The sequence below is a fragment of the Equus caballus genome, chromosome 25, assembly GCF_041296265.1.
Source record: "Equus caballus isolate H_3958 breed thoroughbred chromosome 25, TB-T2T, whole genome shotgun sequence".
Classification (NCBI taxonomy): domain Eukaryota; kingdom Metazoa; phylum Chordata; class Mammalia; order Perissodactyla; family Equidae; genus Equus; species Equus caballus.
Window position 1 is genome coordinate 10,373,292 of NC_091708.1, and position 17,240 is coordinate 10,390,531.

Consider the following 17,240-nt stretch of genomic DNA (forward strand, 5'->3'; position numbering starts at 1 on the left):
AAAAAGAATGTAAAATATCTCATTAGTAATTCTAATATTGCTTATATGCTGACACGATAATATTTTTAATATATTGGGTTAAATAAAACATATAATTAAAATTAATTATATCTGTTTCTTTTTTTAATGTGGTACTAGAAAATTTTAAATATCACATATGGTTCACATTATATTCTTATTGGTCAGTGCTAGTCAGGATGCTACGCAATAATTAATTAATTAATTCTGTCACATTGATCTACCACCGTACAGTTCACAGGAAACTTTCCAGTCATTTTTCCCATTGGATCCCCACAGCAGTTGTAAAGGATATAAACGTTCTGACTGAAGGAGTGAATGAATAAATGAATGGGCGCTCATCCACAGGTATAAAACAGAGATCCACAGGGGTATGATGACATGCCCAGGGCCACACAAGGCCAAGTGGCCAAGCCAGGACTGTGGCTCAGACTCCTGAGCTAAAATTTCCCCAGAAACTTGGCTTGTGCCTTTAATTTGCCCGCTCTCCCATCCCCTAGAAGATTCCTCTGCATTCTGTGAAACCATCCCCTAAAATGCAACTTATTTTTCCATAAGAGAAAAACAATAACCCTGGTGTAAAATTAAAGAGAGTGTCAGATTCCAGAATTAACTGGAAATATGTGTTATATGTAAGTCAAAACCCAAGCAGTCAAAAAACCAACCACAAGTCACAGCAGGTCTTCCAGGGACCTCCCTGAGGTAAATTGCTGTTTCTAAGGACATTTCCATGCTATCAGCTCTTCCTCGTTAACGCAAATAGGATGTCAGGGTTTTACAGCAAAACCGAGACCGGGGAGAAGAGTGCCATGAAAGATCATTTCAGGGGAAAAAAATTACTTGATTTCTTTTCTGAATCTCAGCCTTCGCTGGATGTCTCTCTCAACATTTACAGAGGGATTCTTGACTTCCTCTTGCAAAGGAGATTATCTCACAGTAGAAATGTTTTTTAACCAAAACGACATTTTAGAAATGACTGGTAATTTTTAAACCTAACAAGAGTTTATAACAGATAAGGGAAAGAGGCGATTCTCCCGTGGGATGAGGGAGAAATATTACCCAGGAATAACGACTGGTTACATTTAAAGAGATGCGAAGTCTCAGCCTGGCTGAGGCTGGTTGGGGCCAAGTTAGCGAATATTCTAGAAACAGATGAAACAATTTAGGAGTGGAGATGTGGAGGTGGAAATTCTATTTTTCATTGAGAAGAGTGAGTCATGTACAAATTCAGACCCTAAGGCAAAACTCAACCTATCCCCCCTCTTTCTGTAATTGCTGGAAAATTGTTATTAGTCACAAACACATTTTTAGACATATCCAAAAAAATACTTTTTTTTCCAGAAGTCTAGAAAAGTACCTAAATCAAGGCACACAGCAGTCTCTGCAGCCTCCAATTATCCTTTCAATTTCACAATAGGAAGTCATTTGTTACTATCAGCACAACTCATTCAGGTACTAACAGTTGACAGAGCTCTTCCTTGAATTGTCTTGATCCTCACACCAATCCTGAGAGGCCAGCAGAGTTTTACAGAAAAGAAAATCAATGCTCAGAAGACTAAGCAACTTGCCCAGCTCCCCTCTGGAAGTCAGAGGCAGCCCCAGCTTTCAAACCAGACTCTGAATCCAGTGCTCTTCCCACTAGAGAAAACTCCCGCTTTGGTTGCAAAAAAATCAAATAATTATAATCCTTTGCAATTGTAGAGAGCTTTACTGTTTACCCGGCATTTTCACATGCATCTTTTAATTCATTCACTCACTCACTCAGTCGTCACCAGGAGCCTGGTATGGCAGGCACTGTCTTGAGGCAGGGGTCACAGACACATAGACATCCCTGTGCTGGGTGCTCAAAGTATGTCAGTTGAATGAAACTGCAAAATTCACGCAGCAACTCTGTGAGGGCGGCAGGATGAAGCCCCTGCCCCACTTGCCCTGCGACATGGCTGGGGGTGGCAGCGCCCAGGGCTCTCACTAGCCATCCCCCTGAGCAGTGCCAGCCATAGGAGGCTGCGGTCTTGACACAAGAGGTCTCTGTCTTCCTTTTTTTTTTTTAAGATTGGCTCCTGAGCTAACATCTGTTGCCAATCTTCTTTTTTTTTCTTCTTCTCCCCAAAGCCCCCTGGTACACAGTCGTATATTCAGTTGTGAGTGCCTCTGACTGTGCTATGTGGGACACCGCCTCAGCGTGGCCTGATGAGCAGTGCCATGTCCGCGCCCAGGATCCGAACCAGTGAAACCCCAGGCCACCAAAGCAGAGCGCACTAACTTAACCACTCGGCCACGGAGCCAGCCCCTCTCTGTCTTCCTTTTGATTGACACATGGGCCAGGCACTTAGAAGGCAACCCAGACCGTCCTGGAAACCCCAACTAGCAACTGTGTCAAGTGAGGATTCAGACTAAGTAACTGCCCTTTCACCTCATCAAAACAGCCGTGCAGCCCTTTGGCTTACACACAACAGCTGAACAGCAGCCACCAACACACAGTAGTTCAGTGCAAAGAGCATTAGTTTGGGAGTCAAGAGGTGTAGGTGCTAGTCAGTTACTCTGATTCTATCTCACTGTGTGACCTTGGCCAACTCACTTAGCTTCTCTGGGCCTCAGTTATCCCATGTGTATAATAAGGGAAGGATGTCTGTCCTGCCTGCCTGCAGGGCTGTTGTGAAGACCGAAATACAGAATGGTTAAGAAAAAGCTGCAAAACATGAAGAGCATGTGTTGTAGATTAAAATCTTCTGAGTGTTTATTACCGTGTAACATGCCACCCAACCCCAAACGGCCTGAACTTGCCAGCCAGGCTCCAGTGACAGAAGACAACAGCCAGGCTTTCAGATGGATTTAAATGGGCCTCACATGCCACCGGGCTGTGCCTCTCGAGCCCCTCTGCGGCCTTAGGCTCTGTGCACTGAATGCCCACACTGCTGGCAGACCACCACCTTTCCGAGATGACGGGGGTCCCTGCCTGCCCCAGGGACTCTGCCTGCTTTGCCGTGCAGCCTCTGAAAACCACAGCCACCGCGCAGCACATGCTCTCTACAATCTGTCACCCCATGTGCACCCATCAAATTCTTCAGTGACCAAAAAGAATCAGTGGATGTAACAGCCCCGGTTCACAAATTCCCAGTCACACTGTTATTTAGGGCTGAACTTGTTTCTTAAAAGGCAGTTCTAATTAGAGTGACATTTTGTCCACTGTGGTTCTTAGTTATGAAAATAATGAGCTATGAAATTCCAATTTATTGTTGACAACTTAAACGGCCAGGCACCGGAGCGGCGCGTAACTTCCGAGTGCCTCTCCACCTAGTGACAAATCTATTCTGGGCCACGGGAGGCTGCTGCTGGGCCTGGGAGGGTCCCTGTCCCCTTCAGCCTCCAGGGGAGATTGGAGTGCTCTGGGGGACCAGAACACGAGGACCCAGCATCTGGATGTCCCCTCAGAGGAGGGCTCAGCATCGTGCCCTGAGAAGATTTCAAATAACAAGCAAAATGTCGGCTCAGCAACGATGTCTCAGCAAAAACAAAGGAAGGGCCTTCTTTTTCTCTCTCTCTCCCTCGGTACAATGAAGAGGCTTCCCCAGAACATACCTAAGATCCATTCAGCTCTAGAAGCCTGACACTGAGACAGTCTAAAATATTTCTCTTCTCTCTCTCTCCTTCTCTCTCCTTCAATCTTGTCTTCATTTCTCTTTCTGTTTCTTTTTTTTTTATCATTCTTTTTTCCCTTTGTCTTCCTTTTTCTCTTTCTCTTTTCTCTATCCGCCTCTCTTCTATTTTTCTTCTTCTACTCTCGCTCCTATCCTCTCGCCAAACCACTATCTCACAAGAGCACCACGCTGATGTCCTGCCTTTACCCCTGAACCCCCACTGGGGCTCACTGGCTGCTGAGCGCTAACAGAAGTGGAGCTCACAGCCTCCACGGAGGAGATGGCCCCGCGATGGGCAGGAGGATGAGGAATAAACACAGGGATCAAGGTCCCTAAAGGGGCTGACAGACCTCTGGCCCTGAAACTTCTTCCCCTAGCTTCCAGCAAGCCTCCCCAAGGTTAGAAACTGTCACTCCAGGGCTGGCCCCGTGGCCGAGTGGTTAAGTTCGTGTGCTCTGCTGCAGGCAGCCCAGTGTTTCGTTGGTTCGAATCCTGGGCGTGGACATGGCACTGCTCATCAAACCACCATGAGGCAGCGTCCCACATGCCACAACTAGAAGGACCCACAACGAAGAATACACAACTATGTACTGGGGGGTTTTGGGGGGAAAAGGAAGAAAATAAAATCTTTAAAAAAAAAAAAAAACTGTCGCTCCCTTCATCTGAAAGAATTTCTTAAATTTCAGCAGATAGAAGGGAAAGAGCACCAGAAAGTCATGCAGTGACTGACATACTTCAAAACCAGTATTTTTGATTCAGGCATCCATTCTCAAACCATAATGCGAGCCACAGGACAAAGGTTGCTTTCTGACCCAGGGAGAGGAATCCTGAGAAAGCATCAAACAGCTAAAGCTGAGAATGCTTCTGGCTGCCGGAGCAGACCTATAACAACTTCCCTGAAACAAACCTGTGGCTTGAGTTTGGGGTGAGGTGAGACGCATGTGGTCTGGGAGGCCTTTGGGCCTCTTCCCAGCCAAGCGCGGACTGGTCGCATGGACCTAGGTCAGTTACTTTGCCTCTCTAGGTTTGTTTCCTCGTCTCAGAACTCGCTTCCCTGGGTCATGCTGAGGCTCCCCCAGGAGCGCTAACACGCTGCCCAGCCCTCTGGGAGAAACAGCATGTTGGTACTTTGCTTGCAGCAAATTACCACGTCAAGTGGCAACTTTCAAATGTCAGATTTGAGTTCATGTTTGTTTGTTTGGGGTCTTTTTTCTTCCCTAATTTAATATATACTTAGGATGTCCATCACTACGAAGGAAACAAAACATACAGAAGGGAAATATGGCAGCCGATGATAACCCAAAACTGAAAATGACAGCTGACTTTTAAAAATGGAGTGTGCTTTTTGCAAACGTTGAAATGAAACATCGAACTCTGGTTACATGACCTTATACCTTGCGGATTCTCCATCCAGGCCTGCCCAAGCCCTCGGCTCACCCAAGATGTGTAGCACAAATTCCCAAGAACCTCTTACTCGGGTTCTTTGGAATAATTTGCCAGGCTTTCAGAAGACAGGTCATCCCTCCCGACTCAGGCACCTTGTTCCACATGTCACTTGATACAGGCTGACTTTGAATTGAATGGCCTCAAAAGGGCTTTGCAAACTCTAAAGTGCTGTGCATGTGGAGTGAAGTGCCACTGTGACTCTCACTATGACACTGGCACATCGGACAGAGGCCGGGTTGTGTTTGAGTTCATTATTTGAAAAGCCAAGGGGAGCCTGGAGCCCCTGCCTTTACCTGCCAAGGATTTTGCTGACACAACCATGGCTGACTCGAAGCTGCCTGGAGATGTCGCAGGGCCTGACACCTTGATGAGCAAGTTCCACTATCCTCTGGCGGACTACATCCGGGAGTGGCCGTCCGTTCACAAAAACCCCCCCAAGCTGATTCACTCCTCCATGTCCTGAAACAGATCAGAAACAAAAGGCAAGGAAAAGAGCAGTTAGAACCAGTCACACAGCGGGAGCGCCTGAGAGCCCCAGGGCCTCTCTGATGGGAAATGGCCGCAGGCCGGATGCGCTGGGCCTGGAGTCAGCTGGTGCGGGCTACATGAGCACCTCAGACTGCTTTCAAAAATTAATCTTAGCCTTTGTCCATCTTTGCCGGGTCAGTTGGGCTATTGACAGCAAGCATCCCGATACTGTTTCCTTTAGTTGCTAGCATTTTCCTTGTAATTTTTTTTAACAGTGGAATATGCAAAGATTTCAATCAATACTAGGGACACAACTTACTACATACATGATGCTCAGGTCTAAGGAAGATCCTGGGGAGAAAATACGTTTTAAAATACATTAAATTTAAAGAGATTTTTAGAAATAAAACTCTTTCCTTTTAACAAACTCTTTAAATTTGAAAAGGATGGAGCCGGCCTGGTGGTATAGTGACTAAGTTCGCATGCTCTGCTTCAGCAGCCCAGGGTTCATGGGTTTGGATCCCAGGCACGGACCTATACACAGCTCATCAAGCCATGCTGTGGCAGCATCCCACATACAAAATGGAGGAAGATGGGCACAGATGTTAGCTCAGCGACAATCTTCTTCAAGCAAAAAGAGTAAGACTGATAATGGATGTTAGCTTAGGGCTAGTCTTCCTCACACACACACAAAAAATGAGATGGACTATTCCAATAAACCTAGATCTCAAAAAAAAAATGTTTTTTAAATCAACAGTCTGACTCAAGGGCTAAAGACTTAAAAATTTTTTAAATAGTGTCTGCAGAGTACAGAGAGAAAATCCAACCACTGCCTTGACAAAAACACAGTTTTTAAGAAAGTGAGGCTTATAATCTCAATAAAGGGGGAAAAAAACAAATTAACAAAAAAGGTGAGGCTGACATGCAGACTAGACACTGCACCCTCTCGGAGCACACAAAAGAAATGGGTCAGAGGATGACATCGCACTCTGCTGCATCAGGATCTGTTGTAAGAGTTTCCCTGGAATTTTTGGAGGGTTTTGCAATTGACAAGCAGCTGTAAGTTAGTCCAGGGGAAATAAAGAAGCCAGAGAAGGCTTCTGAGTCCCAGGTTTTACAAAGGCTCTGGATGGATTTTAAGAGGAATCCAGGAAAGAATCTCGCCTCTCTGACATCACGGTCCAGCTGGAGGGAAACAGGGATCCCAGTAACTGGAAGAGCCACCCCAGCAAACACAGAGTGATCCCATGTAGCAACATCACCGATCTTGTAGTTGTTAATCAGCCACTAACTGACACTGCTGAGGACTGTCAAAGCTGAAAGCCAAGTCCAAGCCTTTACCAATGCTGCTGGCAGCCCAGAGGCCAAGGAGGGGGCAGTCTCCTCTTAAGTGGGACTTGCCCGAGACTGGACTATACCAGGGGCCAGGGCGTCTCAGAGGCCACACTCACACACACACACACACACACACACATACACACACTCCAACTCTAAAACACAATATAGCCCCCTCCTCTCAGCCATTCCTTCTCAGCACTCAACGACTATCCAGGTTCATGAACAGTACCTGAAATGGAGGGGAAAAAAACACCCGTAACATAACCTATTTCCTAAAAACTGCCAAAGCAATTCACTGATGTTTCCCATAAGAGTCCAAATTGAACATTTCTCAAAATGTCCAGGCTCAGGCTGATTTCAAGGACAAACACGATTTCATATACAACAACAGCACTTAATTCTGGTTCTAAGCTGAATTTCTCTCGGGTTTTCAAAGTGAGCTTTAATCGCCTTTGATTGTTCTAAAACACTCCAGACATGACAAGAAGGAAAACCATCCTGAATTGAGTTTTGCAGTTAGGAACGCGACTGCACTGTCACCTAAAACAGAAAGACAGCAGCCGCCCCGGCCGAGGGCCTTAAGAAGGCTTTGTTCTGGGGTTGGGAGCACCTAATAAAAAAGGGTTGCACGAATCTTTCAAAAACAGGCTGGAATTAAGGACAAAATAAATTCAAAACTGGTACAAGCTCATCTGAGACGACAAAAAGGAAGCTAAAAGCTCCCAGCACACTTTTCAGATAACCTGTTGGTCTAGGCATTGAGGCCCATGCACACTAGCCTGTTCCCCATACCACTGGCAATTTAAACTTTCTGCTCAAAACATAGTGGCAACCTTCAGAGGACTTAAGTTCCACGAGTAGTCCTGCAGGACATCTGTGAGCTTTTGGAACCATTTGTATCATGAAAAAAACCCCAAGCCAAGGGTCAGACACTCTACGTGACAGCAGGTCCCAAAACCCGCTACCCTTGACCACAAAGGCTAGGCCACCAATGTTCTTCCAGACTCTGATCCACATGTCCACAGCTGACACCAGACCCAGGATGCCCTGGGAGCCCCTCACCTCCCTCAACGTCCTGGCAAGGCCCCAGACCAACTTGGCCCTTTCTGCCTCCGTCACAGTCCTGTTCAATAGAGCATTTAGAGGCGGGTGGGCCAGTGATTTTAAACTATAGTCGAGAAGGCAATGTCTCCCACTTACCCTGAGACTAGAAAGAAGTGAAACCTGGAACCTGAGAGAGGGGAGGCAGGACAGGAAAAGAAATAGGGAAAAGAGACCTGTGAGGGGAAGGTGCAGAGTGGGAGCTAAACGAGACAGACAGCAAGGAGAGAGAGCCTGGAAGGGAAGCCTCCGGTGAGGAACCAAGAGGAGGAGAAAAAAGAATGGATCAGCCAGAACAGGCAAAGAAAAGAAAGGTGAGTGTGGTGTACAGTGGGAGGCAAGAAGATGAGAAGAGAAAATGGAGGAAGCCCAGTATGAGGGCATGTGGAAGACAGGGGACTTCTGTGGATGGGGACCTTTGTTGGCTGGGACCCCAGCTCCAGCCCTACATCTCTTCAGAGAACCCAAGTCCCAGCCTATACTTCCTATGGACTCCAGCTGGGTGAGCGCTCATCCCGTGGGGGCTGCTGGGGGGAGACACGACTCAGCTACACTTCTCAGGGTCAAATAGAATTTACAGAGACACTGACAAGAAGACAGATGCAAACAAATCAAGGCAAAGACCAGGAAACAGACACACAGATACAAGGGAAACACAACCGCGCCCCAGAGGGCAGACAGAACAGGATTTGGAGGAGGGTAGAGGGAGAAGGATTGAATTGCAGATGCCCCTGGGGCCTTCGTGGCTCTGGTCTGTAAGGGGCTGGCCTCCACAGATGCTCCTCGGGCCCTGATAAGGACGTGCCGCCCACCAGGAGCCCTGTCCACACCCCAAAGACCATGGCCGGGCAAAGGTCTTAGGGAGAGGGTCTCTGCTGACTCAGCAGCAGATTGAACACCAGGACACACAGAGTCATTGTAATTCCTCCTAGTGGCACTGAAGAGGATGAATGAAAGGACACACAGACATGCAAACAGAAATACAGGGAAAGGGCAGGGATGAAATCTCCCTAACAGACTCTCTGACAGACAGGTGCTGACACACATGGACAGTTGGGCCATGGATACAGATATAGTTAAACCAGACAGAGAGAGCGCCTTACACAGGTGTGTACCCACCCAGACAGTACACTGCCCTCTCTCCAGAATCCAAGTCCCTCTTCCTCCCCTTCTGTGAATCCTCGAAGACCCAAGAACCAGCTCCAGCTTTGCCCATGTGAACTTCCTGTCAGTCCTTTTGTCTCTCTGACTGCAATATCATACTCTGTAAAATGGGTGTAGCTGAAGGTTTAGAAGATACTCAGGTAGGAGACTGGCTATAAAAGTGCTTTAAAACTGGTAACCACACCTGGGGGAGGAAAACATCTGGGGAGGGGGTGGGAGGCCAGTGCGCTGATGAAAATGATGAGTCTGAAATAGGGAGTGGGGGAAGGGAAACTCAGAAGCCCATTTCCTGGCAGTGCCTGCCCCTCCTCCCAACACCACTGTCCCACAAGAGCTGTCCTGCTCAAACGGGGGCAAGTAAGAGGCAGAAATTGACCAGGGCCAGAATCAAAGATGAGGAGGTGGGACTTGGTCTGAGCCCCTACTACCCAGGTGACCTCTCAGAATCTACCATACAACTGGCCCCCCATCACCAACAAATTGGGGCCCCAGAGCAGGCCTGCATTGTGCAAGCAAATAGCTTTGGGAGTCAGAACCAAGGGCACTTCCAGAAAAGCTAGCTCTGGAAGCTAGGCTGGCTGGGGCCCAGCCCCCACCGAGCTGCCGGGGAGAATGAAAATGGGAGGAGGGAGCACTTCTCTAGGAGGAGGCAGATGAAGGCCAGGACAAGGAGAGACAGAGACACAGGCATTAGTAGTCGGCTAACCAGCACCTGGAAGGAGCTGCCGTCTGCACCCTCATGCACAGCCGAGAGACCACCGGGTCTGATGCTATCTCCCCGAGGGCCCCAGCACGACCTCCGGCCGCTGGGTTCTGCACAGAAGGAGGCAGTGAGGGTCTGTGGATTCCCGCCAGCGAGAAGAGAAGTGCAGGGGCCAGCCCTCCCCATTTTGCCCCCCAGTCGCTCCTTGGCTGAGCTAAGGGTTTGCCCGTCTCTCAGAGTATCGACCCCAACTCGTTTGTTTCCTGTCTCACTCTGCGAGACCAGAGCTTCCCCCAGCCCGGCTCAGGTCTGCGCAGGAGACGGCTACCCGGGGCGCTGGGGTCACTATGGACTGGAAACCGTTTTGGCACAGGCCCCAAACGGTGAGGAATCGTTTGGGCTGGGACTCGAGTAAGCAGCTTCTCCGGGTAAATCTCCCCACCGCTTTGGTAGATTACCTCGGACTCGGGAAATTGACACAAAGAGAAACTGACCTGCCCGCAGCCAGCCCCGGCAGCCTAGATCAGCATTTCCCTGCCTAACAGACCACTCGCCCTCCGGGGCAGAAAGGGACATATTCGCCCAGGAAAGCTCGCCTTCTCTCCAGCCGGGTCTCTGTTGCCTTTGTTAAATAGGGGACCCAGGGCTGGGTGAGCGGGATCCTGGGCTGAGAGGAACCTAGCTTGGGGCGGGGGGGCGCTCTCAGCCCGGGAGGAACGCCCTGACCTGCGGCTCGTCGGGACCCGAGCTGGGTACCCGGCTGGATGCCGCCAAAGCCTGGCGGCTTGCTCCGGCCCAGCTCTGCAGCGGCAAAGAGAAACACGATTCGTTCCACTTGGAATTTCCTCGAAATCTCCGAATCCAATCCGGCGTTAACTCACCGTGAGGGGAGCGCTCATCTCACTGGAGGCTGTGTTAATGGGTGATCTGGCAGATCCCAGCGGGCCAGGCGGCTGAACCGGCTTCCCCGCTCCCAAAACGACCCTTCCCGTCTCCTACACACTCGGCGTCTTTCAGAAGGCGGGGGGCGCCTGGATGGTGACTAATTGGCTTCTACTTCTTGATTTTTTTTTTTAAGGGAGAACGATCATGAGGGAAGCGTCCTGTAGAGAAGGACTTGATGGTGTCTTAAGGATCTCTGTATGAACTGGCTGCTTCTAAGCAGAAGCTCAGCTCAGGGACCACTATTTCGTTTATTTTTCAAATCCCACTCCTCCACTCGAGGACGCCTTTAGAGTTCTGGACCTGGTGTCTCACTTCACTCTCAATCTCTTCCTCCACATACACAAGCACACAGGCACTGGTCGGGGTCCCACTACCCCTCCAAGCACTAGTCTTGTTCAGCCTCACTGCTGAAAAAGGTGCCATCGGGGTTGGGTTGTGGGGCTGTATGAGACCCAAATTGACCTCTCCCTACAACTTCGTGCCCTCCAACTAGCCTGGCCGGAGCCCTCTCCTGGTCCCAGCCAGGATTCTCCTCGCACACTGAGATGTCGCTGCCAGAGCCCACCAAAGGCTGCAGCTCGCTGCCTGCAATACGTGTTGCTGGAGGCGGGATTCCCGGTGCCCAGTGCTGCGGCCCGGGATGCCAGGCGCTTGTTCCACATGCCCTGCCCTGGGAGACCTGCACTCTGCAAACTTGACTGTGCAGCTACAGAAGTCCTGGGTCCTCCCGGCCTTAGTACCTGCCCCGCGGTCCGGCATCCCCAACCCGTCCCGGCCAGGGAGTGAGAGAAGCGAGCTCGCCGCCTACTTACTATGCATGGATGCAAACGGGTCGTGCTTACAGTGTATTTCCATCGGGGCGCTCCAGACTGCAGGCCGGCCCACGCCGCCGCCTCCCGGCGCCAGGGGGCTGCCCAGTGGGGCTGGGGAGCCGCGCCGTCAGGCCAGGCACTGTACGAGCTGGGCTCAGAAAATGCCGCTGGAGCTTTGGGGCCTCTCTCAGAGCCGCCCGGCCGGAGACCGCCGATTGCTGCGCCTGGAGGCAGGAACGTCGCTACTGCAGTCCGGCTGCCAGCGGGCGCCCAACTCCTGGTGGCTTCCCTCCTGGGCTGGCTCAGGCGGCGGCTCCGGACCCTTCTCGGGGTAGCTGCGGCCAAGGCGCACGCAGCCTCGGGGGCATAGCGTAGAGGCCCGGTTCCGGGACGGCTAGGAGTCCCCGGCCTCCGGTAGGAGCGGCTTGGAGGAGGCCTGCGGGACACGCAGCCCTTGGCTCACTCGGGGCGCAGCGAGGCCCGCGGGCTGCCAGGCTGGTTCCGCGGCCTCACTGCCTCTGGAGTCTCCTCGACCTCTCGGTCTACCCGGATCCTTTCTCTCTCTGCTTCCCTGAGTCTCTGCGCCTCGCACTTGCCACCTCAGCCTCTCTCCACCCGGCTCTCCGACGTCTCGAACGAAGTTGCAAAGAACTTCCTCTCCGGCCGCGCTGGGGCCCCGGCGGTTTCGGAGACGCTTCCGCCGCTGACTCTGGGGCCGAGACTCCAGAGGCCCCGGGAGCTTGCAGCCCTCACGCCCGGGACCCGCTATCTTCAAAGTTCCCGCGGGCCCCGCTGCTCCCCCATCGCTGTGACCAGGATGGGGACAACAGCGACGGTCTCTTCCTCGCCTGAGTATCTGCCTCGCGCCCACCAACTCTTCGAGCCCCGCTGTCCTCTCTCGGGGGTCTGGTTCGACTGTCTTTCAGCTGCCTCTTCCAGGACGGCCGCCTCGCCTGCCCCAGGCGTGGAGCGAGGGACAGAGGAGAGAGCCGAAGGTCCCTTCCACCAAGGCCGCCGGGACTGCCGGTGCTGAGATGGAGTCGCTGTCGGCTTTGACTGCCCGCGCTTCCGCCGCCGCCGCCGGCGCTAGCCCTCCGCCTGCTCGGCGCGCACAGTGCGCCACCGCGCCGCCCCGGAGCCGCTTTCAGGACCCGCTGCGTGTGGACAGCGCCGCCCGGGGCTCAGCCTCCCTCCGGGCGGGGGCGGGGGCGGGGCGGGGACTAACCTGCCAATCACGCTTCATCAAGCCAATCAGAGCGGAGGCAGCCGGCCCTGGCCCGAGACACCCCTCCATTGGCCGAACAACCGGCGGGCTCCGCCTGATTAGCCGATACCTGAGCAATGGGAGAGAATGGGGGGCGTGGCCCAGGCGGCGGCGCCACGTTCATTGACAAACGCGCGGGGCGAAGGCCTAGTGGAGCGCGGAGGGAGGAGGGGGAAGGGGATCCACGCAGTGTGAAGAGTCCCGCAGCAGGTCCCGCGGGAGCCTGGCCTCCTCGCAGCGGCGTAGGGACCGTGGGACGTCCTGAGGGATTGGGGGCAGCCGAGGCGGGGGTGGAGGGTGAGAGTGGGGGGATAGTCTCCAGAAAACACACACACACACACACCCCGGATGTTGGAGGAAAACAAGGAACGCAGTAGAGATCCATCAGACCCGCGATGGACTCGTAGTGTGCGCACATCTGCCCCATTGTGACCTCAGTTTCCTCATCTGTAAAATGGGCAGAGTTGGCATACTTCGACTTTAACGAAGACTCCTTCCAGCGGAAACATTTCATAATTTTATCAAGCGCCTACTATGCCAATGCTGCCTCCTCCTCGTCCACCCCGCTCCCTCATTTTACCAGTAGGGCCCCCAATTCTGAGCTAACCACAGGCAGAGACATTGAGGAGAAAGAACTCTCACACTCCTTTAAAGCTAATAACCAGGGTGTCCTGGGGGAGGGGGCTATCTGAGGCTTGGACCAGGCTGCCTAAGCCCTGAGCCCTGAGCCTCTCTTTCCAGCCTCAGACCAGGAGCTGCCAGAAGCTCTGGAGGCTAGTGATGCGCATAGTGAAGGCTTCCGTTCGCAGAGGCAATTCTGCATCCGGTGCAAGGCCTCTTGGGAACTAAGTGAACCCAGTCGCGTCCGTGCTAATGAGGGTGCCTGAAGTGGGCAGTGGGCGGGCCGGCAGGCGGGCGTGTTCTGTCTGCAAGGGCCGCGCAAAGCCGCTCCAGGCGTGCTAGCACGCTGCAGCTTTCAGCTATTGAGAAAATCCGACCTTCCCCCTCCAGGGGAAGTTCTTGTCGCTTTTAAGACAAAACGGATGGATTTCTAGAAGAACTCTCCTTCTCCTGGTCCAGAAGAGTAGGATCTTTGACCAGCGAGTTTCAGTTTCTGGGGGGAGTGAGGCCCTGGGACCACAATCAAATGAACTGGACTTTGAAAAGGAGGCATGTGGCAGCCATTCTACACCAGGTGACAATATTACTGTGAGCACCTGCACGTGCAAGAGCCCAGCCCTGGCAGAGACGCTGAAGACTCCCCTGCCCCAGCAGCTCGTGGTAGTGATCCCAAGACCCACCGTTTTGAATTCATAATTGATGATCCTCTAATATTAAACATAAATCCACCAAAACAAGGGTCTGAAACGCCTGCTCCAGACCTGGATTTGTAAGGAGGACAGAGCCCAAGTTGACTCTAGGAGGACCGCTGGGTCTTTCTCTGCTTCAGTCTCCCCTGTCTCTACTTCTGTCCCATTTTTCACACCCCTACACTGGGTCGGCCGTCGGACCCACCTTCTGTTCCTGTCCCAGACCCAGCTGCCCCAGAACGGTCGATAAGCTTCCGCCTCTGATACCGTCCCCACCCTCTCCGGGGCACAGCTGAAGAAAACGGCCCCTGGCCGGCCTCTGGGGGCCCAGAAGGTTGCAGTGTGCACTGGGGTGGGGTGGCTGCGGTCTCTCTCCTTTGTCTGGAACCCTGCCTGTCCGGATATTCGCCCCCTAGGAAGATGGCAACCTTGGGAGAGGGACCAGGATGAGTTGGGGTTCCCGCCTTCGCTCTACCGGTGGCGCATAGTGGATCGGAAGTGACTAGAATTGGATGTGGCGGCTCTGAGTTCCCACGGGAGAGGCGGGAGTGTGGGGACACCTGAGGGACCCAGCCAGTGACATCTCTACCTCAAACCCCACGCTCGTTGAGTTCAGGCCTAGAAACTCAGATTCTAAAGTCTTAGACCTAAAAGGACCCTGAGGCTATGCTTTCCCCATTTTACAGATGCGGAACCTGAGGCCGAGGAGGCGGGATGCACTTGTCCAAGGTCACATAGCAAGTCCGGGCCAGAAGATAGGCTGTGGCCTGGGAATCTCTTTCGCAGAAGGACCACTCTCAGGATGGTGGAGAGGTGTTTTTTTTTGGTGGTGGTGGGCGGGGGCGGGGGGTGCTACCAAATCAAGAGACCTAGCGAGGATCTGCCAACACAAACTGATTTTCCGTCCCATACCGGTGAGGCTTGGACACAATGCCCGGAGCACTGCCGGCTGGGATGGAACCGCTGACAAAACCTAGACAGGAACAGCTCGGATTCCCATTTCAGACAGAAGGCGTTCGGCTTCAGGACGGCGTTGGGCTGCCCAACGTGTGCCGGAGAGCAGCCCCTTTGCGGTCCGCGGAGCAGAGGGGGGTCCCCTCTGTGTGGGGGTCATCCACCGCCACCCGAGCGGCCGGCCTCCGGGAACTTCTAACGCCAAGAGGTGCCACCAGACCCGATATCCTGGCCACCCAGCCCGGTCTTACAGCCACCAAACAGCGGCCCAGAGAAGTTCTGTGACTAGCCCGAGATTACACAGCGATTCCCTGACGGAGCTGGTCTTCTGCACCTCAGTCCTGTCCCTGGAAGCCCACGAGCCCACGAGTCTGGGTCCAGGAGAGAGACTAGCGGGCCTCGCGGTGCGCCACAGTCGCGGGGGTGCGTTCTCCCCGCAGTACGACTTTGGGCCGGGCCCTGTGCTAAGCGCTGGAGGCGGGAGACGGGAAAAGAAACCATCCCGGAAGAAACTCGATTTACGTAAATCGAATTGCCTTTGAAAGTTTTGCTATTGAAAGAAAGCCCGCTTGAGAACGTTTGAGAAGTCAAAACATCTTCCGAGGACGTCCCCTCGGTCTTCAGACACAAACCTGGCATTACCCGGAACACACCGCCTCCCCGCCTCCCTTCCTCTCCCCCAGTCCGCCCGTCCAGCGCCGGCGGCGTCAGGGCCAGGGGCTGCCGGAGCGCTCTGTGGGCCTGAGACCAGCTCCCAAAGCCCAGGTCCAGCCCATTTCCCTGCTCTTGCTTCGCGCAAAGCGAGGCCTGCAGGGTTCAGATTGGCTGCTCAGTTCAGGACAGTCCGAGATGCTGCTGTCCCGCTAGCTGGCTGCTCTCTAACCCACATTTCAAAAGCATCAAAGAGACCCGAGGTTACGCCGCTAATCCGGTCAGAGCGACTCCTGCGTGACTCCTGCGCCTGGAGCAGGGGTTTGCTCTGCCTCGCCCAGGTCTGTTTGTAGGAATTGTTGAAGTGGATGAAAAAAGGGGAGAATTAACCAGATTTTTCAAGAACTGTGTAAACTGCCTTTGTCAGGATTTGTTCTCTTTACCAGCGAACCCTGAAGGCCAGGGGCTCTGGGACTACCTTTCTCACTCCCAAAGACTTGGGGGGCGGGGCTCAGCTTCCCCTCGTGTGGAATGGGGAGAAGAACCCCTGGGAGGAGGCTTCCCGAGGTTTTGAAGGACAGAGACCCATGGATGGGGAGTATTGTCATCACTGGGCCAAACTCAGTCCAAAGCTGGCGGACTGGGTGCCAAGGTCCACCAGGCAGCTTCCAGCTTGTCCTGGGCTCCCTGGCCTCAGGCGCTTCATCCCCACCTCAGCAAGCTTGTCCCATAGCAGTTTTTCCCCAAGGGGCCTCTGGAGGCTGGGACTCTGTCTCCTCCCCCAGCAGGAATGACAGGTCAAAGGGCAGAGAAGTGGCCTTCCAGTCCTCCTCCTTCCACACCTCCTGCTGTGTGATCTCAGACAAGCCCCTGCCCCTCTCTGGACCTCAGTTTTCCCTTTCTGGTACCACAATGAAGAGGCTAGACAAGAGGATCCTTAAGTGGCTCCCCGCTCAGGGCTGACCCTACCCGATTTTAGAGGTAGAAGGGCATACACTCCTTCCCCATTCTCCAGATGGGGAAACCGAGGTCAAGAGAAGGAATGGGATACAGTCCTACAGGAAGCAAAGGGGGGGTCAAGCGGTCCATAAAAGGCCTCGAAGTTGCGAGAGGGGAGAAACCCATGCAAAAACCCAAAACCAGACCTGGATGCCGCCAGCCTGGCCAGCTCCTCAGCTCTCTCCTCTTCCCCAGCCGGGCCCAGGCTGGTGCAGAAAGGCAGAAGTCAGTGTTACCTGAGAGGTCTTGTCGGCCCTTTCCCAGCAGGCTGCCTTTACCGCAATCCAGTGGGAAATAGGGGCGTGGCTCTCCGGATTTTTAAACTCTGGCCAACCTGGGGCCCCCCAGCCCCACCCAGGCCCGCCTGGCTGAGGAATGAAATGCTTTATTGATTAAACGATTATTCAGGCGATTGAACTAATCAAAGAG

General features: G+C 53.0%; 1 protein-coding gene across 4 annotated transcripts in view; it reads right to left on the bottom strand.

Moving 5' to 3' along the window:
• The window catches only part of PAX5 (paired box 5), a 186,672-nt gene that overhangs the window by 167,472 nt on the left and 1,960 nt on the right, over positions 1–17,240 (bottom strand). For 2 of the 4 annotated variants that reach the window (XM_014735872.3, XM_070250371.1), the window contains exons 1-2: positions 11,634–13,019; positions 5,396–5,561 (exon numbers count right to left, since the gene is read on the bottom strand). In XM_014735872.3, the coding sequence (XP_014591358.1) occupies positions 5,396–5,561; positions 11,634–11,676 (209 nt within the window). In that variant the 5' untranslated portion in view covers positions 11,677–13,019. 4 annotated transcript variants of the gene reach the window in all.